Source organism: Canis lupus, chromosome 32 (genome assembly GCF_048164855.1).
Source record: "Canis lupus baileyi chromosome 32, mCanLup2.hap1, whole genome shotgun sequence".
Taxonomy (NCBI): Eukaryota; Metazoa; Chordata; class Mammalia; order Carnivora; family Canidae; genus Canis; species Canis lupus.
Window position 1 is genome coordinate 20,029,499 of NC_132869.1, and position 26,055 is coordinate 20,055,553.

At 40.0% G+C, this 26,055-nt stretch overlaps 1 protein-coding gene across 5 annotated transcripts in view; it reads right to left on the reverse strand.

Moving 5' to 3' along the window:
* The window catches only part of SPPL2A (signal peptide peptidase like 2A), a 151,868-nt gene that overhangs the window by 31,631 nt on the left and 94,182 nt on the right, over positions 1 to 26,055 (reverse strand). The window contains exons 1-5 of one of the 5 annotated variants that reach the window (XM_072808489.1): positions 25,735 to 25,874; positions 6,293 to 6,412; positions 5,796 to 5,978; positions 4,604 to 4,693; positions 4,000 to 4,133 (exon numbers count right to left, since the gene is read on the reverse strand). In XM_072808489.1, coding sequence (XP_072664590.1) covers positions 4,000 to 4,133; positions 4,604 to 4,693; positions 5,796 to 5,978; positions 6,293 to 6,343 — 458 coding nt within the window. In that variant the 5' untranslated portion in view covers positions 6,344 to 6,412; positions 25,735 to 25,874. Of the gene's footprint in view, positions 1 to 3,999; positions 4,134 to 4,603; positions 4,694 to 5,795; positions 5,979 to 6,292; positions 6,413 to 13,854; positions 13,993 to 23,801; positions 23,829 to 24,942; positions 25,151 to 25,734; positions 25,875 to 26,055 lie in introns of those variants that run through there. The other 4 variants (XM_072808490.1, XM_072808487.1, XM_072808488.1 and 1 more) reach the window with 4 other exon arrangements.

The following is a 26,055-nucleotide window of genomic DNA, read 5'->3' on the forward strand; positions in this document are numbered from 1 at the left end:
TCCTGTGAGGCCAGCATAATCCTGACACCAAAACCAAATAAAGACTATAAAATAAGAGAAGGTCAGGAATAAGACAAGGATGTCCACTCTCATCATTTTTATTCAACACAGTACTGGAAGTCCTAGCCACAGCAATCAGACAAGAAAAAATAGTAAAAAGTATCTAAATTGGTAAGGAAGAAGTAAAACTTTCACTACTTGCAGATGACATGATGCTATATATTGAAAACCCAAAAGACTCCACCAAAAACTACTAGAACTGATATATAAATTCAGTAAGGCTGCAGGAAACAAAGTCAATTTATAGACATCTGCTGTATTTCTGTACACTAATATTGAAGCAGCAGATGGCTACCTGGGTGGCTTAGTTGGTTGTGTCCAACTCTTGGTTTTGGCTTAAGTCATGATCTCAGGGTCCTGAGATTGGGTCCCTGAGTCAGGCTCCATGCTCAGCATGGAGTCTGCTTGTCCGTCTCCTTTGCCCTTTGGCTCTCCCCATGTGCATTCTCTCTTTCAAACGAATGAATAAAATGTTTTGTTTTTTTTTTTAAATGAAGTAGCAGAAAGAGAAATTAAGTAAACAATCCCATTTACAATTATACCAAAAATAATAAAATACCTGGGACCAAGAAGGTTAAAGACCTATACCCTGAAAACTATGAAAGAAATTGAAGGCAACACAAACAAATGGAAAGATATTCTGTGCTCAGGGATTGGAAGAACAAATATGTTAAAATGTCCATACCATCTAAAGCAAATCTACAGATTTAATGCAATTCCTATCAAAGTACCACCAGCATTTTTTGTAGAACTAAAACAATCCTAAAATTTATATGGAATCACAGAAAGACCCCAAATAGGCAAAGTCATCTTGAAAAAGAAAAACAAAACTGAAGATATCATAGTCCTGGATTTGAAGATATAATATAAAACTGTAATCAAAACAGTATGGTCCTGGCACAAAAGAGGACACATAGATCCAAAGAATAGAGGGACCAGATATAAGTCCATGATTACATGATGAATAAATTGTCAACATAGGAGGCAAGAATATGCAATGGTAAAAAGATTCCTCAACAAATGGTGTTAGAAAAACTGGACAGCTCCATGCAAAAGAATGAAACCGGACCACTTTCTCACACAATACACAAAAATAAAATGTTACCTTACATCTGTTAGATCAAAAGACAAGAAATATCAAGTTTGGTGAGGATGTGGAGAAAAAGGAACACTGTGCACTGCTCATGGGAATGCACTGTGTAAGCACTGTGGAAAACAATATGGAGATTCCTTAAAAAATTAAAAACAATTACCATATGATCCAGAAATATATAGAAACTACTAGATAATTACTCAAAGAAAATGAAAACATTTATTTGAAAAGTGTCTATTACAGCATTACTCACAATAGCCAAGATATGGAAGCAATCAACCCAAGTTTCCATCCATAGATGAATGGATAAAGATAAATGGATAAAGTATATATACAATAGGATAGGATATAAGTTAGCCCTAAAAATAAGATATTGCCATTTGCAACAATATGGATGAACCGAGAGAGTATAATGCTAAATAAATTCAGAGAAAAGATAAATATTATATAATTTCACTCATATGTAAAATTTTAAGAAACAAATGAACAAAGTAAAAAAACAAAAACAAGAAAATATACTTGTAAATACAGAAAGCAAACTGGTGGTTGCCAGAGGGGAAGAAGGTGTGGGGATGGGCAAAATAGATAAAGGGGATTAAGAGTACATTTTTCTTGATGAGCATGGAGTAAGGCATTGAACTGAATTGTACACCTTAAACCAATATAAACACTGTACGTTAACTAAACTGTAATTAAAATGAAAAATTTTTAAATTCCGTAATCCTGCAGGTAAAGAACTCCTTCTCTCCTAATATGGCTATGAAGGTAACAAATTCTCTGTTTTTGTCCATCATCATGTTTTATGAATAAAAAAGCTTATATGTATTCTTCTCCCATCTCCAATTTTCTTGAGGAAGAGCTTACCCTGACATGTATACAAAGCGTACCTTGCTAACTCAAAGTGTGGTCTGTGGGCCAGCAAAATCATTTGGGAGCTTCTTTTAAAACATGGAATCTTGGCCCCCATCCCAAGCCTACTAAATCTGAATTTTCATTTTAATGAGATCTCAAGATAGTTTGTATACATACTAGTTTGAAAAGCACTGCTCTAGAGAAGAAACAATTTACTTAAATAATTTACAATATATAGAAGTATATTGAGAATATAGATTAAAGGGGAAAACATTTTGAATGAATCAGGAGCTTTGGGGAAATTATTTACGAAGTTTCACCAAATAATCTAGAAAATGACCTTGGAGATCTTACATTATTAAAGATTAATAATGGAAAAAAATGCTTACATGAAAATATGTGATATATATATATATATATATACACACACCCATGTATATGTGTATATAGATGTTGAATACATATGAACTATGTATATACATATATATGAATTGCATATATATGTGTATGTGTATATATATATATATGTTGAAACATGTTTTCCAAATATGGAAAATATTTAAAGCTCAATATTCTAGAAACCTACTATACTTGTTCAACCCTAAGATGTTTCTCTTGACGTGAGTCAATCAAATTTTAGTATTTTAAGAAATTATAAGTAATATTAACTTCATTTAGTTGCAAATAAGCCCTTTGTAATGGAACCTACAGATCAATTCATAAGATGAATATATTGTCCTTTATACATCAAATATGCTTTGAGCACATTTTTAAATTCAGAGTTCTAAATATGAACTGATTCCTTTTAACAATGTTGCCTGCTTTCATCCAGAGCCAGACATACATAACTGCAAGAAGACTGGCTTTAGGTTGTTACTGAACAGGGAAATCTAAATTTTCTGTACATTTGGAATTCATTCATTCATGCACTCATTCATTCATTCATTCATTTATTTTTAAAGATTTTATTTATTCATGAGACACAGAGAGAGAGAGAGAGAGAGGGGCAGAGACACAGGCAGAGGGAGAAGCAGGCTCCATGCAGGGAGCTCGATGTGGGTCTCGATCCCGGGTCTCCAGGATCACGCCCTGGGCTGAAGGCAGGCACTAAACTGCTGAGCCACCCTGGCTGCCCTGGAATTCCTTTTTTTTTTTTTTTTTTTTTTATGATAGTCACACACAGAGAGAGAGAGAGAAAGAGAGGCAGAGACACAGGCAGAGGGAGAAGCAGGCTCCATGCACTGGGAGCCCGACGTGGGATTCGATCCCGGGTCTCCAGGATCGCGCCCTGGGCCAAAGGAAGGCGCTAAACCGCTGCGCCACCCAGGGATCCCCTATTTTTAAATTAGAATATGAACATGCTTAGGGATGCCTGGGTGGCTCAGCGGTTGAGTGTCTGTCTGCCTTTGGCTCAGGGTGTGATCCTGGATTCCCGGGATAGAGTCTCGCATCAGGCTCCTTGCATAAGAACCTGTTCTCCTCCCTCTGCCTGTGTCTCTGCCTCTCTTTCTGTGTCTCTCATGAATAAATAAATAAAATCTAAAAAAAAAAAATGAACATGCTTCGTATCTTCAGAAATTCTAAAGCATTAAACAGCATGATGAGATCATACTGCAATGATTGCTCTCAGGAGGAACTAAAACCCCCTGTCCCACCTTCTCTTACTTATTTTCTTCTAATCTAAATAAATAGGCCCACAAGGACATCAAGTATTTTCATCTTTTCTGAGAGAGATAATTAAACATTTCAATTTTAAAATGTCTTTGATGTAGTTTCAATGCTAGCCTACCAGCAGAAGAGTCAGAGGAAGCTATAACTTCCTTCTCAGTGAAAAATTAAATGACCTACAGGAGGACAAACCTATAATCAGATCTTAATAGCACTATATTCTGAGGTCAGGTAAAATTTACATGTTGTTACATGATTAAATTGATTATCAAACAATAATTTTTTAGCCATTTAGCACAAAAACACTGAAGTTTACTTAAACTTACAATTCAATTAGTCCACTCCAGTATCCTCCTAATGCCACAGTGAACACAGCAATTACAAAAATAACCACCATAGTATAGTCAAAGTTAGGCCATGATGGAGAATACATTTTCACAGTAATGTTATCTCCAAGAGTCTGAAAGACAAAAAAAGAAAAAACAAAACAAAACAGAATTAGTTTTCTATTCCAGTATATGGCAGCAATGTTCTAATTTCACTCTGAAACAGACACTACAGAGAGTCAAGAACTTTTTGACAACATGATGTATTCTCTTGTCAGAATTATGAGGCTATGCTTTGGTTTATTAAATCTTGAAAGTTCAGTGTTCCACACAGTGACATCTTGTCCAGGGATTTATGGGTAAGATAAATGATATAACACAGAGCCTATTAAAGAAGTCAGGACAAATAAATATTCTAAAGTGAGGGCTCAGAAACACCTTGTGCTCTCTGAGAGGTGAACTCTTCCCAAATAAAGACTTGATAAGGCCTTTATAGCTTCTTGTTAGCAAATGGAGCATATATAATTTATATTGAATATCAAGTGTTAAAAGTGAAGAATTGTACTATGTATAAACTTTGTATAGTATGTAATTACTAATTTACCTGCTTCATATCTATGAAGTCTTTACGGCTTATAAATGCAATCAGTATTTTCACATCATGAAATTCAGATTTGTTCCCTGAGGGTGGAAACTAAAAGAAAAAAAAAACATATTATGAAAACTTATGAGCTACTAATTACAGAATAAAATACACCTTATTCCTGCATTGCTATTTATTTGAGATTTTATTTACTTAACAGAGAGAGAGAGAGAGAGAGAGAGAAAGAGAAAGAAAGCACAAGTAGGGGGAGTGGCAGGCAGAGGGAGAAGCAGTCTCCCTTCTGAGCAGGGAGTCTGATGTGGGGCTTGATCCCAGGACTCTGGGATCACACCCAAGCAGAATCAGGCATTTAACTGACTGAACCACCCAGGCACCCCTCAAATTATTCCTTTAAGTATTAATATTATATCTTTTTTAAAATTATAAAACAAAGTTTCACATGTTCTTCCTTGATTTCCAGTTCTCAAACTGGAATCCTTTAGCATAAACTTAAACTTACTTACAAACAGGAATATCATATATATATATGTCTGTGCGTACATACAACACTGAGGTTTAATTAGACCTACGCATACACACATTCCTAACAAAGTCTTGCCCACTTTAGGAACAGAAAAGAAACTACAAAGTTTTTTTTTTTATTTTTTTATTTATTTTTTTTATTTTTTAGAGATTTTATTTATTTATTCATGATAGTCACAGAGAGAGAGAGAGAGAGAGAGAGAGAGGGAGAGACACAGTCAGAGGGAGAAGCGGGCTCCATGCAGGGAGCCCGATGTGGGATTCGATCCCGGATCTCCAGGATCGCGCCCTGGGCCAAAGGCAGGCGCCAAACCGCTGCGCCACCCAGGGGTCCCAAAGTTTTCTAATTAATACCTATCATAGCCAGAATGTTTATTTTATTTATTTAAAAAATCACTATTATTTCTTTTTAAGTAAGCTCTACACCCAGCATGGAGTCCAAAGTGGGACTTGAACTCCCAACTCTGAGATCAAGACCTGAGCTGAGATCAAGAGTCAGATGTTTAACCAACTTAGTCACCTATATGGCCCCAGAATGTTTATTTTAAAAGAACCCTACTGTGAGATTATTCAAAATTCAGCCCCTAAACTACATACCCAAAATAATTCAATTCTTGTGAAATTTGATATATATCATGAGCTCAAAAGTTATTAAAGTTTTAAAACTTACTAGGACACTGTTATTGGCAACCAACAATGCTTCAGCACCTCCTGTTTGTGCAATTCTGGCTTTTTCAAGAATATGGCAGGTTCCCCACTTTACCACAACAGCTTTGCTCTTTATTCCATCAGGCGGAATATCAGAAAGGTTGCATAGTGGTGTGGTAGTCAGATTCATCAAACTGACAGAAGTCTGGAAAGAGAAATGTCTTTAACATAATAAACATATTCACAAAAAATGCATTCAATGACAAAGTATCAGTATTGGTTTAATACCAAGTTCTTTTAAATTCGAAATATTTTATGACAACCAGGGAAGTACTTTAAAATTCCCTGATTTGTTTTTCCCACAGAGAGAAAAATACTTGAGCCAAAACAATAAAACAATTACTGTTTATTGACCATCATATATTACAACTAGTTCACACACTACAACATAACAATCACTCATCTTCACCTTTCAATAATTTTATGTCTATATATAAGTAGTAACTTTGATTTACTTACTGCATTTTCTAGAGTATTCGGAAGAGATGTCCACTGAGGGTTATATAGCATGCAGTAGTCCTTAGATGGTAAAAGTTTGCCATTTCCAGACGCATGCAGGATTGCTTCCTGAGCAGCTGTCTAGGACACGAACAATAATTTTCAAACTGGATAATTTGATTTGCCAATAACCAAGGATTTTTCTTTTTAATTTTTATTTATTTACGATAGTCACAGAGAGAGAGAGAGGGGCAGAGACATAGGCAGAGGGAGAAGCAGGCTCCATGCACCGGGAGCCCGACGTGGGATTCGATCCCGAGTCTCCAGGATCGCGCCCTCGGCCAAAGGCAGGTGCTAAACCGCTGCGCCACCCAGGGATCCCTAACCAAGGATTTTAATAATGCTATTTATATATAGGTTTGACCACACTTCCGTAAGAGGGAAGGTCTTTCAATGAATTTATTTCTTCTTGTTTGAGGAAATACTGTAATTATACACATTTGCCCAGAACACATTCTTTGAAGGAAGTCACTTTCTTATGGGGACACAATTATAGCCCTTGTTATAAGGGCCATATCCTAGAGAAGATTGTTGCTATGCAATAAATTTTAATACTCCCTTAACAGCCTGAAACTTTCCTTCCCAATCTTTTATGAGTTATTACTTCATTGTTTATGTAAAATAAAAGACAATGCACTTGAAATCCCTCAACCTGTCTAGGATATCCACTGTCACCATTTTTATTTAAAATGTACTGGAGAAGCGCCTGGGTGGCTCACTTGGTTAAGCATCTGCCTTTGGCTCAGGTCACCATCTCAGGGTCCTGGCATGGAGCCCAATGTCAGGCTCCCTGCTCAGGGGAGAGTCAGCTTCTTCCTCTGTCCTTCCTCCCACTTATGCAAGTACGCATGCACTCTCTCTCTCTCAAGTAAGTAAATAAATAAATAAAATCTTAAAAAAGAAAACAAAATCATACTGGAAATCCTAGCCTCTGCATAGTCTCTGCAGTCAGATAACAAAAAAAGAAATAAAAGACATCCAAATAGGCAAGGAAGAAGTCAAACTTTCACTATTTGCAGACAACATGATACCCTAGAAAACCGAAAGACTCCACCAAAAAATTGCTAAAACTGATACACAAATTCAGTAAAGTCACAGGATACAAAATCAACATATAGAAATCTGTTGCCTTTCTATACACCAATAATGAAACAGCAGAAAGGGAAATCAAGGAATTGATCCTATTTACAATTGCACCAAAAACCACAAGATACCTAAGAATAAACATAACCAAAGAGGTAAAAGATCTGTATTTTGCTGAAAATTATAGAACACTTAAGAAAGAAATTGAAGAGGACCCAAAGATATGGAAACATTCCATGCCCATGGACTGAAAGAACAACTACTGTTAAAATGTCTATACTACCCAAAGCAATCTACAGAATCAATGCAATTCCCATCAAGATGTCACCAGCATTTTTTAGAACAAACAATCCTAAAATTTGTATGGAACTCTAAGATTCCGAATAGACAAAGCAATCTTGAAAAAGGAAAGCAAAGTTGAATGCATCATAATTCCAGACTTTAAGCTCTATTACAAAGCTACAGCCTTCAAGACAGTATGGTACTGGCACAAAAACACACATATAGATCAATGGAACAGAATAGAAAATCCAGAAATGTACCCTTAACTCTATGGTCAATTAATCTTCAACAAAGCAGGAAAGAGGGGCACCTGGTTGGCTCAGTCGGTTAAGCATTGGCCTTCAGCTCAGGACATGATCCCAGGGTTCTGGGATTGAGCTCCCTGTTCAGGGGAAGTCTACTTCTCCTTCTCCCTCTGCAATTCCCCTGGCTCATTTTCTCTGTCTCTCAAATAAAATCTTAAAAAAAAAAAAAAAATAAAATCTTGCCATTTCAACGACATGGATGGAGCTAGAGTGTATTATGCTAAGCAAAATAGATCAAAGATAAAAAAGAGAGGGCAGCAGACCATAAGACAGACTCTTAACTATAGAGAACAAACAGGGTTGCTAGAGGGGAGATGGGCAGGGAGGATGGGTTAAATAAGTGATGGATTTTTTTTTTTAAGATTTTATTTATTTATTCATTAGAAACACACAGAGAGAGGCAGAGATACAGGGAGAGGGAGAAGCAGGCTCCATGCAGGGAGCCCCATGTAGGACTCGATCCTGGGCCCCCAGGATCACACCCTGGGCCAAAGGCAGACGCTCAACCAGTGAGCCAGCCAGGCATCCCTAGGTTAAACATTTTTGAAAACAATCCTTCATCAGTGAATTTAGTACTTCTTTTTTTTTTTTTTTAATTTTTATTTATTTATGATAGTCACATACAGAGAGAGAGAGAGAGAGGCAGAGACACAGGCAGAGGGAGAAGCAGGCTCCATGCACCAGGAGCCTGATGTGGGATTCGATCCCGGGTCTCCAGGATCGCGCCCTGGGCCAAAGGCAGGCGCCAAACCGCTGCGCCACCCAGGGATCCCTGAATTTAGTACTTCTTAATGAATCTAACAAATGGCACATGATGATGTCAGTATGTTCCAGCATTAGTGATGGTGAATTTGATTAAGGTAGTGACTACAGGATTTCTCTAGTATAAAGTTTGGTTTCTTTTTTTTCCCCTGTGTGATTGGTTAGTAATCTGTAGCATGTCAACAGTTCAACAACCTCTCACCTAGTTTATAGCCTCCACGATGATCTATACCTGAATTTAATTTTATGTACTATGTCAGGGGTTGAGAAATGGTCATTGTTTTTTAATACTGTAATTCCTTCTACATGTATTAGCTAGTACTCTTTTAAAAAGCTTACTAGGCCACCTGGGTGGCTCAGTTGGTTAAGCATCTGCCTTCGGCTCAGGTTGTGATCCCAGGGTTTTGGGACAGAACCACACTGGGTTCCCTGCTTAGCAGGAAGTCTACTTCTCCCTCTGCCCCTCTCCCCCTGCTCATGCTCTCTCTCTCTCTCTCAAATATTTTTTTTAAATAAAAAAAAAAAACGAACTTACTCTCTCCTACCATCTTTTGCTTAGTATCACCAAATGATCACTGATAAAAATTCAATGTAATGTAATTATTTGTTTGATATTTAAATTGTCCCAAATTTGGCCAGCAGAGCCTGTTACACCCAGCTCTTTGTAACCTTTTAGGAAGACCCCATTAGTCGTTGAGGACTTCCTTATTTTTGAGGGCATAAAGTGTCCTAGGCTGTCTTTATCTTTTACCTGCCACAGGTCTGGAACCAATCATTCTACTAAGTACCTTTTGGAGAAGAATGGTATTTAGATAAAGATTTGGGTTCTAATTGTGCACACTGCTGCTGAAGTGGTATAATATTTCTTTTTAAAAAATATTTACTTATTTATTTGACAGAGAGAAAGAGTGCACATGTGCACATATAAGTAGGGAGGGTGGCGGGCAGAGGAAAAGGGAAAAGGAGAAGCAGGTTCTGGGCTGAGCCGATGTGGGGCTCAATCCCCAGTCCTGGGATCATGACTTGAGCTGAAGGCACACACTTAACTGACAGAGCCACCCAGGTGCCCACCCCCCTTAAAGATTGATTGATTTTAAAGATTTTATTTATTTATTCATGATAGACATGAGAGAGAGGCAGAGACACAGACAGAGGGGAGAAGCTGGCTCCATGCCAGGAGCCCGACACGGGACTCCATCCCAGGACTCCAGGATCATGCCCTGGGCCAAAGGCAGGTGCTGAACCGCTGAGCCACCCAGGGATCCCCCTATTTTATTTATTTGACAAAGCGAGAGAGAGCGCGTGCGCGCGCACGCGTACACACACACACACACACGAAGGGGGAGTGGCAGGTAGAGGGAGAAGGAGAAACAATGAAGTGGTAATAATCTTCAAATAGACAACTGGTAGTATCAATCAAAAATTTTAATACATAGAATCCTGATTCATTCTCTACAAATGTATTACAGAGAGTGCAGAAAGAAACCCACATGTATATGGCAATTTATGACAAAGGAGGCAAGAACATACAACGGAGAAAAGACGGTCTCTTCAACAAATGGTGCTGAGAAAACTGAACAGCTACGTGCAAAAGAATGAAACTGGCCTCTTTTCTTTTCTTTTTTTTAAAGATTTATTTATTTATTTTATGATAGACATAGAGAGAGGCAGAGACACAGGCAGAGGGAGAAGCAGGCTCCATGCACCGGGAGCCCGATGTGGGATTCGATCCCGGGTCTCCAGGATCACGCCCTGGGCCAAAGGCAGGCGCCAAACCGCTGAGCCACCCAGAGATCCCTCTTTTCTTTTTTTAAAAAATATTTAAGTAATCTTTATATTCAACATAGGGCTCGAACTCACGACCGACCAATCATAAAAGCAAGAGTTGCATGCTCTTCTGAGTGAGCCAGCCAGGCAACCCAGACCACTTTCTAATACAACACACAAAAATAAGCTCAAAATGACTAAAGACCTCAATGTGAGACCTGACACCATAAAACTATAAGAAAACATAGGGGGATGCCTAGGTGGCTCAGTGGTTAAGCATGTCTGCCTTCAGCACAGGGCGTGATCCTGGAGAACCGGGATCGAGTCCCACATCGGGCTCCCGCACGGAGCCTGCTTCTGTCTCTGCCTCCCTCTTTCTGTGTCTCTCATGAATAAATAAATAAAATCTTAAAAAAAAAAAAAAAAAAAGAAAAGAAAACATAGGCAGCAATTTCTGTCATCAGCTATAGAAACATTTTTCTAGATACATCTCCTAAGACAAGAGAATTAAAAACAACTAGGAAAATAAATAAATTAATTAAAAAAAAAAAAACAAAAAACTAGGACCATACCCAAATAAAAAGCTTTTGCACAGCAAAGAAAACCACTAACAAAATGACAAAAGAGAATCCACTGAATGGGAGAATATAATTAGCAAATGATACATCTGATAAGGATTTAATATCCAAAATACATAAAGAACTTACACAACTCAATACCAAAAAGGACATAATTCAATTAAAAAATGGGCAGAAGACCTAAATAGACATTTTTCTAAAGATGACATACAGATGGCCAAAAGACACATGAAAAGATGTTCACCATCACTAATCATCAGGGAAATGCAACTCAAAACAATGATATCACTTTACATCTATCAGAATGGTTAGAACCAAAAAAACAAGGAACATTGAGGATGTGTAGAAAAAGGAATGCACTGTCAGTAGGAATGCAAATTGGTACAACCACTGTGGAAAACAATATGGAAGTTCTTTAAAAGATTAAAAATAGGAAAAAAAAATAGGGACACCTGGGTGGCTCAGCAGTTGAGCATCTGCCTTTGGCTCAGGGCATGATCCTGGAGTCCCGGGATCGAGTCCCACATCGGGTTCCCTGCATGGAGCCTACTTCTCCCTCTGCTTGTGTCTCTGCCTCTCTCTGTGTGTCTCTCGTGAATAAATAAATAAAATCTTAAAAAAAAAAGGTTAAAAATAGAATTACTATATAATGCAGAAATTCCACTACTGAGCATTTATCCAAAGAAAATAAAAACACTTATTTGAAAAGATATATGTACCACTGTTTATTGTAGTATTATTCACTATAGCCAAAATATGAAAGCAATCAACTCAAGCATCCATCTACAGATGAATGGATAAAGAAATGCATATATATATATAAAAAAATATGGAATATTACTCAGCCATAAAAATGAAGATCTTACCATCTGCAACAATATGGGTGGACCTAGAAGCTATAATACTAAATGAAGTCAGAGAAAGAAAAATATATTTCACTCATATGTAAAAACGTAAGAAACAAATGAACAAAGTAAATAAAAACAAAAACAAAAAAAGACTCTTAAATATAGATAACAAACTGGTGGGTGCCAGGGGTGGGGGATGGGTGAAATAGATAAGGGGAGTCAGAGCACACTTATCTTGATGAGCACTGACTAATGTATAGAAATGCTAGGTAATTATATTGTACACCTGAAACTAATATAACATTGTATGTTAATGACTTCAATTAAAAAAAGAAATGCACAAAGATAAATGTATAAGGATATTCATAGTATCATTTATTACTGAAAAAAAATCAACAACTTTCACTAATAAGGAGCCCATTACATTATGATATGCTAGTAAGTAGCTATTAAAAAAGGAAAAAAAACGAATAGCTTCTTGGACTTTTGGTTCAGATCAAGGATAATAAAAATAAGAACCAGAGGGACACCTGGGTGGCTTAGTGGCTGAGCATCTGCCTTCAGCTTAGGGTGTGATCCCGGGGTCCTGGGATCGAGTCCCGTATCAGGCTCCCCACAGGGAGCCTCCTTCTCTCTGTGTCCATGTCTATGCCTCTCTCTCTGTGTCTCTCATGAATATATAAGTAAAACATTAAAAAAAGAAGAACTAGATCTACCCACAGAAACAGATGTCCATAGTGAGAAATCAAGTTCCAGAGAGATATTTATAGTGTAACCCTTTTTTTTTTTTTTTAAATAAACTCTATGCCCAATGTGGGGCCTGAACTCACCACTCAGAGTCCAAGAGTTCTCTACAGACTCAGCCAGTCAGGCACCCCAATATAAGCTGATTTGTATTAAAAAATAAGTGACCCCCCCCTCAAGTTCCCTATATGTATCTGTACATTTATGTGAGCTTGAAGATATCGAGAGAGACACATCAGGCCATTTAAAAAAAAGAGGGAGAGCGAAACAAAGGCAAAGGTGACAGTGTGAAAAGATTTGAGACGCTAAAAAGGAAAAACATTCAAACAGGTATAAAGTCCTCCTCTTATCCTGGCTCTCAGTCCCACTCTTAGGAGCTTCTTCCACATCTTTCCAGACACTATCTGTATATATTTAATACACGTGAATACATATCTTAAATATGTACAGTTTTATACATGAGGTCAAACTAGACTGCTCTGTAGCTTTTCTATACATTTCTAACTCTATGTATTAGATTTTCCATATGGACACATATACACAACCTCCTTTTATACAATATATATGTATAATATGTATAATATTCAGTGTTTTTATAATTACAACCATTAAGAGATTTTTTTTAAAAAGCCTGTGTTCAAGGAAGTACAAAGATTCTCAAATAGGTAAGATTTATGGCTATAAAGGAATTACAATCTTCCCTACAATTGAAGAAAATTCAGCACAGGCATTGGTATTGGAATTAGTGAGAGAAGACATATATTTTATTAGAAAATTAGTGAAGTATAACCATACACAATGGTAAAATAGCATTCAATGTGAAACATGTAGTAAATTTCATGAGCAAACAACTCTATTTAAACAACATCCGCGTTTCTACATTTAAAAATATCTCAGTAAGTTCTTCACAGAGATTGTATAGCTTCAAAAATTTAGCTTATTAACAATAGATATCATGAGCTTTACAGACCTGGGACAGAATGGCATTTTACCATTTACTCTCCATGTTCCAAGTCATTTAACCTGTTTTAATCTTCCACATCTTCAGCTTTGACTGAGAGTTGTCATGAAGATTAAGTTAGATAGTGCAATTGCTTGCATGTATTAAGCTCTTAGTAAATGGTAACTATTATTAATAATAATACATCTAGCACCTTGCCAAGTACTTGTATGATGCACAGGAAATATGAGATGAGGGACGCCTGGATGGCTAGCGGTTGAGCATCTGCCTTTGGCTCAGGGCATCGTGATCCCACTTCCGGGATCAAGTCCCACATTGAGCTCCCTACAAGTAGCCTGCTTCTCCTCCTGTGTGTGTGTCTGCCTCTCTCTGTGTCTCATGAATAAATACATAAATGTTTAAAAAAAAAAAGAAAAAAACAGGAGATGATTAATGGTTGCTTAGGGTTTGGTGGAATACGGGGATATAAGGTGATACCTACAGGATGTAGGTTTCGGTGTTTTTTAAAAAAGATTTTATATCAACTTTAGGGTCACAGCAAAATTGAGCAGGAAGTAGAGTACCCCCATACCCCCTGCCACACACATGCACAGCCTTCCCTATTATTAATCTCTGCACTAAAGGGGTACATCTGTCACAATAAACAAACATACGCTGATCATTACCCCCCACAGCCCATAGTTTACATGTAAGATTCACTCTTGATGTTGTACATTCTATATACATTGTGACATGTATCCACCATCACAGTAAGCTATGGAATAAGGAATAATTTCACTGCCGTAAACATCTCTGTGTCCCACTGATTTCTTTCTGACATGATGTAAATGTTTTAAAATGGACTGGTTGCACATATCTGTGAATATACTAAAAGCCAATGCTTTGTACTTCAAATAGGTAAACTGCAGAGTATATGAATTATAGCTCACTAAAGCTGCCTTCCCCCAAAGAAACGTGACATAAGAAATTACACTCTTACTAGGAAAATTAAAAACAAACCTGAAACAGATAATCAGAAGCAGAATGTGATTAAAGTCAAGAGTCTCTTAATAAAAACTTTGGTAGTTCTTATGGAGTTAGAAATGCAAATTCTTGGGCCCTATTCCAGATCTCCAGAATCAGAAACCCCCAGGCAGTTTATTTTTACAAGCCCTTCTGGAGATTCTATTACTTGTTAAAGTTTGAGAACCACAGCTACAGGAGTCGAGCTTTTAAAGATTTATTGTGCATACAAATCACTTAGCAGTCGTATTAAAATGCAGATTTTGATTTAATAGGTCAGAGTGGCATGTGAGGTTCTGCATTTTTAACAAGCTCCCAGGTGATGTTGATGCTGCTGGTAGGTGAACCACACATCTTAGTAGCAAGGCTATCAGAGAATGGAGCAGTGGGGACCACATTACTGTGGGTCCATTAGTAGGGAAGCATAAAGAAAAAGGCCTGAAACTCAGTGTCCCCTTCAAGCATTACAAACACCAAATTAGGTGAGGCTTGTGGTCCACCCACATACTAGTGTTTGATCATTTGACAAAGATCCTATGATGGAAGGGGAGGATATCTTCCTTCACACCTTCCAAGTTAGAGACATGTAGCAAAACAACTGAATTTTTCCTTGTTATCAACTGTAGCCTGGTCTTCTGTGACCTTATTCAACCTTTAAAACTAGTCTGTTTATATTTTCAATCAATAATGAAAATATTGTCATGACGCTTGGGTGGCTTAGCAGTTGAGTATGTCTTTGGCTCAGAGAGTGATCCCAGGGTCCCAGGATCGAGTCCCATATCAGGCTTCCTGCATGAAGCCTGCTTCTCCCTCTGCCTATGTCTCTGCCTCTCTCTTGCTCTCTGTGTCTCTCATGAATAAATAAATAAAATCTTTAAAAAAATAATGAAAATATTCTCCTAATAAAAAGCTTAGTATCAAAGGCTTAAAGGGATTTAGAGATAATACTCTAGGCCCTTCTTTTCATAGCTCTGACAGGTCCAAAATGATCAAAATGAAGTGGTCTCAGGGGCCAAGATTAGAACCGAGCTCTCCAAAACCTAGATCAGCAGTCTTTCAATTCTGCTATCACTTCAAGTTCCTTCATGCAGTTGCATCCCCAAAGCAGCTCAGTGCCCAACAATCACATTGGTCACATGATCTCTGCATTAGCTGTCAACTCCCTCTTCTGTGGTACTGGGCATCTTCTACCACCACTCCAATACCCAATTACTTCCTCCCACATCATTTCCTTAATACTCTTCCAAATACTCCCAATTCTAGGTCTCTAGAGCTTCATGGAATTCCTTTTCCTAGGACAACTTGCCCCCAATCTTCCCTGTTCATAGTACTGATAGTGGTTTCAAACTTTATTTCTCCAGGACCATCAAATCATCAATTTTATACCAGTGTCTTTATATTCACATCTTACTTGATCCTCACACACAAGAAAAACAAGTTTATTAGCCCATGGTATGTAGTAGTACTTCCTTTTCTGACTCAAATTTACCTCCATAAGATTTCATGGACTATCTGTTGCTCACAGTTGCAAATTCACTTTATCTTAATCACTTGACTTCAATCACATTTCCTATCATCTTTTCAAACCAAAAAATATCAATGTTTAAGCTTACCTTAATGTTAGTTACCTACTCCTTTGCCAATTTTTCTCCTAAAATGCTCTCCGTATGACAAGTGTCAAATAATTATCAAATGTCTAAAAAAAGACCAACTGCAGTGATGTATATTACACTCACATCCTTGCAAAAGAACAATCTCCCTATTTTCTCAGGCCAATCAGATCGTAAACTAAGGGACATGTACAGGAGCTTTAGTTCATCAGTATACTTATAGTGAGTCAGTCTTGCACTGACCTTCACGTCCCTATCTCTTGGGAGTACATCCATGCCTTACACTCTAGTCTCCATGGGCATTTGAATTCTGGGCCTCTGTTCCAACAGACTCCTGATGCTGAGTCACCAGCCCAATATTAACCCAGTGAGAACAGGCCTGCTGTACTCCTGTCCAAGCTAATAGCACAGTTCAAGGATTCTTCTTTGACCCTGGTTCACAGGTTTGGTTTGTCTTCTATCCTTCTTTCTTCTTCAAAAGTTATCATCTTCTAGGGCGCCTGGGTGGCTCAGTGGGTTAACCTGCTTTTAGGTCCTGGGGTCAAGTCCCACCCACATGAGGCTCCCTGATCAGCAGGAGTCTACTTCTCTCTCTCCCCCCTGCTCGAGCACGCTTTTTCCCAAATAAACTTTAAAGAAAAAAAAAAATAAAACAAAACCCAAAAGGTATCTTCTAGCAATGAATTTTCCAAATTTAAGTTTTCATATACTCCTTTTGAAAAGAAAAATTCCCTAGTGAAAAATTTATCTAACGTCCTATCCCCTACTCTGTATACATGTCATCCTTAGTGTCTGCCAGAACTCTGTATCTTAGCCCATTTTCATTTGATCAAGTAGAACTCTGATTAATGCAATGTTAACCTTTTCCCATATGTATATTTAATTCCCTTAAAAAGCTTTATCAGATTTGTCAAGCATGGTTCTTCTTTCTTCCTGGAGATTATGCTCAGTATTCTGTGCAATTTCTTACCCGTAATTATAGATCAATGCTTCTTGAACTTTAACATTCTTGTTAAAATCCAGATTCTGATGCAGCAGCTCTTAGGTAGAACTTACGATCATGCATTTAGAACAAGCTTCCGGGTGACGCTCTGATACTGGTCCACAGAATACCTGGCTATAGTCATCATTAATAGTGGTGAAACTCACGCCTTCTAGACATTATTGGGGTTCTCCTAGGAATTTTCTCAAGAGGTGAGTCACGTTGTACCTATATTATAGCCAATGTTTGTATTTTTGGCCAGTAGTTCCATTTCACGCATGAGTTCCTTCAAAAGTCTTCAGTGTATTCATCACTGGGTCTCAGCTTCCCCAGCCCCTCCACAGTCTGTCAATTAAACCAGGTTCATGTTATTTGTATTATTACCCATTAGATATACACAATGCTTCAGTTTCAAGGGCAATATGTAAGAGAGAATTACAGTCTCATTTACACAGTTAATCCTCTGGCAGTCATTTTTTTTTTCTGGCAGTCTTTCTTCTTAAAATCTTCAAATAAAATTATTTCTGTATTTTTAGACACCAAATACAAGATCTGAGGCTTATGAGAAAAGTTTGTTAATAAACAGAATTTATCTATAATGAAAACAAGCGATTTAAAAAATGCTATATTCCTAAACCAGAAGTTGCAATGTAATCACTGAATGGTAAATGCAACAGGAGCAATAGTCACCTACCTCATCACCATTACATCAACAACAAAGTACCCTTTGTTTACAGATATCTTTCTCTTTACACAACTACACAGTTAATAGCAATACAGTGAAAGTTGAAAGGGGCCTCTGCAGGAAAGACAGAGTTGGAAGTTGTGTGTCTTGAACGACACATTCCAAAGTTAGGGTTAAGTAACTTTCTGATCATTCACTATTATCTCTTTACTTTTCTTTTTTTAAAGACTTTATTTGACAGAGAAAGGGAGAGAAAGCACGTGCATGGGCGCACAAGAAGGGAGAGAGGCAGGCAGAGGGAGAGGGTGAAGCAGGCCCCCCATCGAGCAGGAAGCTGGATGTGGGCTCAATCCCAGGACCCTGAGATCAAGACGTGAGCCAATGGCAGACACTTAACTGAGCCACCCAGGTGCCCCCATTATTATCTATCTTCTATGTCTATTTCCTTCCTAATAAATTATATAATCAACAACCTACATTGTTTCTACTCCTACTTCCAGGATGCCCTGAAAGTGACTAGACCCAGACTCAGAAAGATTAAATGTAATCTTAACCACTTAATTAGTGGCTCAACGGGTGCTAGGGCATCAAACAGGTATTTACAGGGAATCAGAGGAGTCTGTGGGCCATGGGAAAAAGTAGAGCATCATCCTTGTACTGAAGAGAATCTGGGAATCTGTAAAGCACAGGCAAAGAGGTATTAGGGTGTGGAGAGGAGACATTAATTTATTCAATACTCTGCAGTCTATGCAACGCTAGAGGAGACAGCAGAGAATGAGTCTGGTAAAGTATCTCCTTCATGAGGTTCATATTTTACTTGTTACCTAGATCTACTCTTCCTCTGGTTTTCCCTAAGTAATCCTACTACTTAGTGATATACTTTAACTGTTACAGAATTTATGATTTACACTAGAATTCACAAATTCAAATGAACTACAAGGCTAGGCAGGTAATATAAATGCATAAAAAGTTGATTTAAGGGATGCCTGAGTGGCTCAGTGGTTGAGGATCTGCCTTTCGCTCAGGTCATGACCCCGGGGTCCTAGGATTGAGTCCCACATTGGGTTCCCCACAGGGAGCCTGATTCTCCCTCTGCCTCTCTGTGTCTCTCATGAATAGATAAGTAAAACCTAAAAAAAAAAAAAGTTTATTTGTGACCACAGTGCTTAGTGGTGGTTAGCAAATCCTGACCTAAAAACAGTACAATTTTAATAAAATTTTAGTATCTTGGAATAAGTATCTATACCTGGAGACTTTATGGTCTAGAGTTTTGTAAACAGACCCAATTTCGGATGATTTTTAACCAAAGAGTTATCAAATATATGATAAGCATGATTTCAATCTTAAGTTCTTTCTTATGAATAAATAAATTCACAAATTTATCTGACTTGTCTTTTGATGTATTCTTGATTCACAAGAAAACATTATTGCACAGTGGAAAAATATCAAGGAATGTCTAGAAACCCTGGGTTCTAGTCCTCTCTTTCATGCCTTTTTGTATGATTTAGGACAAGTCATAATCTTTCTGAACCTTCTCAGGATTATTCTGAAAGGAGGTGTATGTGTAGATGTTACATTTGGGGAAGGAGACAGCATAGCTCTCAATGACTAATAAAGCAGACAGTGGGATGCAGAATCCTCAGAGGTAGCCCAGAGGAAAGGTTAAAAAGAAAAACAAAAACAAAAAAACCCTGTGAAAAATCTAAAAGTTAAGGAAGGAATGTGACAAAACCAGTATGTCTAATATCAGGCCGCCAATACCAGATTGGGTGGCTTAAACAATAGAAATTCATTTTCTCATAGTTTGGAACCTAAAAGTTCAAGATCAAGGTGCCAGCATAAGTGACTTCTGGTAAGGGGTCCTTAACTAGCTTGTAGATGGCTGCCCTATCACTGTGTCTTCACATGGTTGGGAAAGAGAGCAAGAGAACAATCCCATCATAAAGGCCCCATGCCAATGACCTCATCTAAACCTACTTATCTCCCAAAGGCCCAACCTCCAAATACTGTTACACTGGGGGTTAGGGCTTCAACATAAGAATTTAGGGTAACCTAATTCAGTCCACAGCATTTTGCCCCGGGCCCTGAAATTCATTTCCTTCTCACACACAAAATACATTCATTTCATCCCAACAGCCCTCAAAGGCTTAATTAACTCATTCCAGTATCAACTCTAAAGTCTGAAGTTTCATCTAATTCCATCAAAGTCAAATATGGGCGAAGCTGACAATACAGTTCATTCTGTGGGCAAAATTCCTCTCCAGCTGTGAGTCTGTGGATCCAGACAAGTTATATGTTTCCAAAAATAGAATGTTAGGACAGGCGCAGGGTAAACATTAGCATTCCAAAAGGGAGAGGCGCCCAGGTGGCTCAGCTGGTTAAGCATCAGACTCCTGATTTCCCTCTGGGTCATGATCTTAGGGTCCAGAGACTGAAGATTAAGCCCCGAGTTGGGCTCCGTACTGAGTGTGGAGTCTGCTTAAGTATCTCTCTCTCCCTCTTCTGTCCCTCGCCCCCCCATGCTCATTTTCTCTTAAAAAACAGGCAGGGGCGGAGGGGTGTGTGAGAACAGTAAGAAAAAAGTGGTAATATGACCAAAGTCCAAAACCTGGCAAAAAAAAATTCAATTAGGTCTTAAGGATCAAGAATAATCCTTTTCAGTTCAATGTCCCACCTTACAGGCCCATTGCAGTACCAGTACCACCCCCATTCCATGGCTCTGTGGGATCCTGCCCCCAAGTCTCCCAGCAGAGGCCATAAGGCCTGCTGGAACTGAGGCAGTGGCCTATAATGATCTTTGAATTGCCTTTGGGATCATTTCTCCTCCTCCTTGAATAATTCATATTCATAGCCACATCACTCCATCACCCCACCTGTCAAATCCAAGAAGTCAACAGTCTTCCTTCATTTTGCCCCATCTCTGTCCCCTTTAGTTCAAACTAGTAGTATTTCTGCTAAAAAATCCTACAAGTTCTTTATCAGATGATTTTCCTGCCACACGCTTAGTGTTTTTTCAGAACAAGCTTCCTCCCTTTATGCAATATGGATAGGCTGAGAATTTTCCAAATCATCAAATTCGAGTCCTTTCTTACCTTAACAATTCCATCTTTAATTCTTCTCTCTCCATTTATATTTTACTATAAGCAGTCAGGAGGAATCACACTGTTCCATCAATACTTTGCTTAAAAATCTCAGCTAAGGAGTACCCAGGTGGTTCAGGCGGTTAAGTGTCTGCCTTCGGTTCAGCTCATGATCCCAGGGCCCTGGGATGGGGCCCCACATCAGGCTCCCTGCTCATCAGGGTGTCTGCTTCTCCCTCTCCCCCCCCTTCCGGCTCTTGCTCTCTCTCTCTAATGAATAAATCTTTTTTTTTTTTTAAGATTTTATTTATTTATTCATAAGAGAGACAGAGAAAGAGGCAGAGACGCAAGAAGAGGGAGAAGCAGGCCCCATGCAGGAAGCCCGATGTGGGACTCTATCCCAGGACTCCAGGATCACGCCCTGGGCCAAAGGCAGATGCTCAACAACCGAGCCACCCAGGCGCCCCTCTAATGAATAAATCTTAAAATAATAATAATAATAACTCCTCAGCTCAATATCTAATTGCACTGCTCACAATTCTTCCTTCTACAAAATACTACATCACAGTTCAGCCAAGTTCCTTGCCATTTTATAAGAATTACCTTTCCTTCAGTTTCTAATAATAATACGTTCCATTTCTGAGACTTCACCAGAATTGTCCTTAATGTCTGTATTTCTGGCATGCACCTCAAACCTCTTCCCAGTTACAAAGCTGCTACCACATGTTTAGGTATTAGCTACTGAGCACTGCACTTCTGGTACCAAAAGCGGTCTCAGCTTGGGCTGCCACAACAAAATACCAAAGAGTGGGTAGTTTAAACAGAAATTTATTCTCACAGTTCTAGAGACTGGAAGTCCAAGATAAAGGTGCCAGCACGGCTGGTTTCTGGTAAGTTTTCTTTTTGGCATGTAGATAGACATTTTTCTCACTGTGTCATAACATGGTGTGTGTGTGTTTGGGGACTGGGTTTTAGGGGACAGAGAACAAACTCCTTGGTGTCTTTTCTTACAAGGTACCAACTGATCACAAGGGATCTATCATCTGACCTCTCTAAACCTACTTATCTCCCAGAGGCCCCATTTCCAAACACCATCACACTAGGGGTCAGAGCTTCAACATATGAATTTGAGGGGGTGGGGGGAGGCACAGTTCAGTCTACAACACAACAGCTCAGCATGTTTCTGATAGCTTGGGTAGCAGAACATACCTTCTTTTCCCAGGAGAATGAAAGGAGCACAGAAGAGAAGGAATTAAAGAAGATTCTTTGAGTTGGTGTAGTATACCAAAGGAATGCAGATTTCAGCAAGAGATTTCTCTGCTGGGGATCCTGATTATCACTTCACTGTAATAAGTTCAAGATGTGGCTTTGTAACACTTCAAATTCTTTGAAGTAATGAAAAAAATGAACAGAACTTTTGTAAAAACATTATGGGAAAGATTCAGGATTCTTCAGAGAACTTTGAAGCAATTTTAGAAAACAGATCCAGGCTAAACTTGACTCATTTTCTTTGAAACCTAACTCTGTGACTGGGTTGAAATACCACTGTGAAAATAAAGGCCTAACAGTGACGGCTAGGGACTATGAAATGGAATCATGACAAGGCCAAGAGAGAACCAACCACCTCCTATATACTCTATTTCTAGACTTAAATGTTTAATGGGCTTAGCAATCATCTCAACAGTCAGATGTACCGTGGCTTGAGTTTAATAGGAGGTCACACTGATGTGAGGACAAGATGTGGAGGGTAGGCTGCGTGACGTTGAAGGGCCTTTTTAATACTTCATCCTCTGCGTTTTCTACAAGGATGCAATAGTGGTTTCTAGAGACTACATGCTGCTTCTAGATGAGGATATTGGCCTTGTTCTTACATAACTAAAGGGAAAGCTGAGAGCAGTGCCAGCTGTAAGAGCCCAGAAAAAATGAACTAATTAAACTGGCCTCAATCATTGAAATAAACTCAGGCCACCTAGAGCTGTAAGATTAAGTAAAAGGGATAAGCAAGGGCTTCAGGGAGAAAATCGTAAAAAGAAAAACAACAACAACAAAAACAAATAAAAAAAACCCCAAAGACGTCAGAAAGTATTGGAGGAAAGGAAGTAGATATCCAGTAAGTAAGGAGAAAGGAGAGAGAGCACTCCTGCTGAGGAAAGGTACACCAGATTTGAGTTCCTTGGAAAAGGAGAGAGATCATTTCGGGAGATTAAAAGAAGGGTCAAGAAGAAAACAAACCCACTGGGAAATCAACAACAGAAAAACAATAATAGTGGCTGGCACTGAAAAAGATCTTTACAACTCAAAAAGATCTTGGCAGTTTATTCACACTCAATGGCACAGTGCCTGGCATATAATAGACGCACACTAAATATTTGCAGAGTCAAAAAAATGGTACTGAGTCCCACAACATCCCTGAGATCTTCCCAAGTTGGTACAGGGGAGATACAACAAAATACAATATAAAAAGAATGAAATCTATACAAGCCAGCTACAATTTAGAACAGGGACCACCTTCAGATTTGTGAAGCCCTCAAAATCACACAAAAAAATTCTGGTCACACTTTTTAGCAAAAGAGTTCAGAGCGTTTGATAATAATTTCAATGTGAGTTACCAGCAATTGATATATGATTAAAGTAACTACTGTGCTGGCAAAAGCTAAGTGGGAATGTGATATAGATCTCTAAAATTAGCTTAAGTGATTCAAATGAAAATATGCAAGAGTGCAGAGACACTCAGACAAGTTTTATATCTAGATTACAGTTTCCTGTGTCGGTATATCTTACCTGAATTATCATCCTTTAAGCATATTGTACATGGTAAACTACACCTCAAAGATTCAGGTTCACACTGTGAGTCTGTTGTTCTTTATACTGTACTTCCCCCTCCACGCCACAAAAGCAATTTTCAGCTACATTATCTCATTCGTGTTCCTGATGTTGCCCAGCAAACTTAGGAGTACACTAAAGGCACTTAACCGTTTTAGATTTTGATTTTGGTTTCCTAATAAATGTCAAAGACACTTCTATGAAATACACCACTCACGTAATCCTTTAAACAGCAGGGAATGCGAAATATACTCTTTCAGGGGAATTACATATTCCAGTGGAAAGAACTAGAGAGGCATCCATCCACCACGTCAAATCCGTGTAGATAAAGCTCACAGAAGTTTCCGACCTGGAACCCCCTAAGTGAAAAATTTCCAAGAAATATAAAAACCGAAACACTCAACAGCAGCGCCCTGGCCATTTATTTACTGAAGCTCCGGTTGCTTGAGGGTGAATTTTAAAAACGTTGTTGCTTTTCCTAATCATGAAAACAAACTAGTGCTCGTCTTATTTGTTACTGTTCCTTAACCGACCCCCCTCCCCTTTAAACTAGGCGGAGAATCGAAAACCACAAAGATACTACACCTTGATGTGTCCTTTAAAAAAAGTATTTTACATTATGACCATTATTACACACCGCCCCCTACACGGACACACACTCAAGGAAACGGAATGAGCCCTAAGGCGAAGCAGGAACTACAGAGGAAGCCAAAAAGAAAAAAAAAAAATCTGTATTTGAGCAATTTAACCTAAAGCCCCGTCTTTGAACCGCTAAACACCCCGGGGACATGTATGGCCTTTTTTTTCCCTTTTTCCGGGTGAAAGAGATCAAGATGCTGTAAGAAAGGCTTAGAAGGCCCGGAACCCCGAGGTCAGTGTAGCAAGAGCGTCCGGGGTGGGGGTGGGGGTGGGGGGGGCGGGGCAGGAAAGCGGGTGAAGAAGAGGATGGCTGGAAGGAAACGGAGAAGCGGGAAGGGGGCAGGCCGCTGGGCTGCGGGCGAAGGAGACGCCGGGCGGGAGCCCGGGGGTGGGGAGGAGAAGGGGCAGGGAGCCCCGGCCCCGCCCCGGGGAGGCCCGAGCGCCCGGCCGTCCCCCTTACCAGCGGGAGCAGGAAGCCCCAGAGCAGGGCGGTCGCGGCCGTGAGCGGCGGCCGCTGCGGCCCCATCGCACTGCTGGCGCCCGGCGGCGCGGCGCTTCTGGGCGGGCTCGGGCTCCGCTCCCGCCGCGGCGCTGCCTCCGTGGCCGGGCCGGACGGGCGCGGACGGCGGGGGTGGGCGGGGGCCGCCGCTCCTGCCGGGGCCGCCGCTGCGGCGCCGACTTCCTCTTCCGGCTCCGCCCAGAGGACGCGGAAGCCCCGCGCGGGGCACGTGGAGGCCGGGGCGGCGCGCGCCCCCAGCCGGGCTGCCTCTCGGCGCTGCGGGTCCCGGCGTCGGGGCGTGGCTCTCAACGGCTGCCGCCGCGGCCTGCCCGCAGAGTCCAGGGAGCAGGGGCCCGCCCGAAGCCGCTCTGTCCGTTGCTCCTCTTGCTCCCGGGAGCCGCCGTGCACCTGCTCCGAGCTCCGGTCCCCACCCGGGCGGGCGGGGCCCAAAGCCTACGTGCGCCGGGTCTTAACTCGCCCACCGCAGTCTCTCTCCTCCAAACTGGTCTGTTTGCACCCTGGGCAGGGGTCTTAGATTTTTTTATTAGAGAGAGAGAGAGAAAGAGACAGAGGGAGAAGCAGGCTCCATGCAGGGAGCCCGACGTGGGACTCGATCCGGGGTCCCCGGGGTCACACCCCGGGCCGAAAGCGGCGCTAAACCGCTGCGCCACCCAGGCTCAATCAGGTCATGGCTGTCACTGCCCACCACACTTAGAACAAAATCAAAACTCTACTCTGGCTTAAAGACTTTACCTAAGTTGGTCCCTGTCTTCTTTGACCCCATGTTCTCGACTTTCCCACGCTTTACATCCACGTGGGCCACCTCTCCTTCTTTTGTACTGGTAGTCCTTTGTCCTCAGTGGTTTTCTCTCCCTCGATACCGGTTCCTTGGCATTCCCTCGCCAGCTTAAATGTCCCTGCCCCAGAGGGCACTTCCTGATACACCCTATCTCAAGTAGCCATCCAGTCACTTTCATTACCACGTGGCTTATTTTAATTCTCTGCAAGGCGCTTTTCACTCTCATAGTCTTTTGCTTATGTGTTTATCTGTGATATCGCCTCCCACTCCCAGCA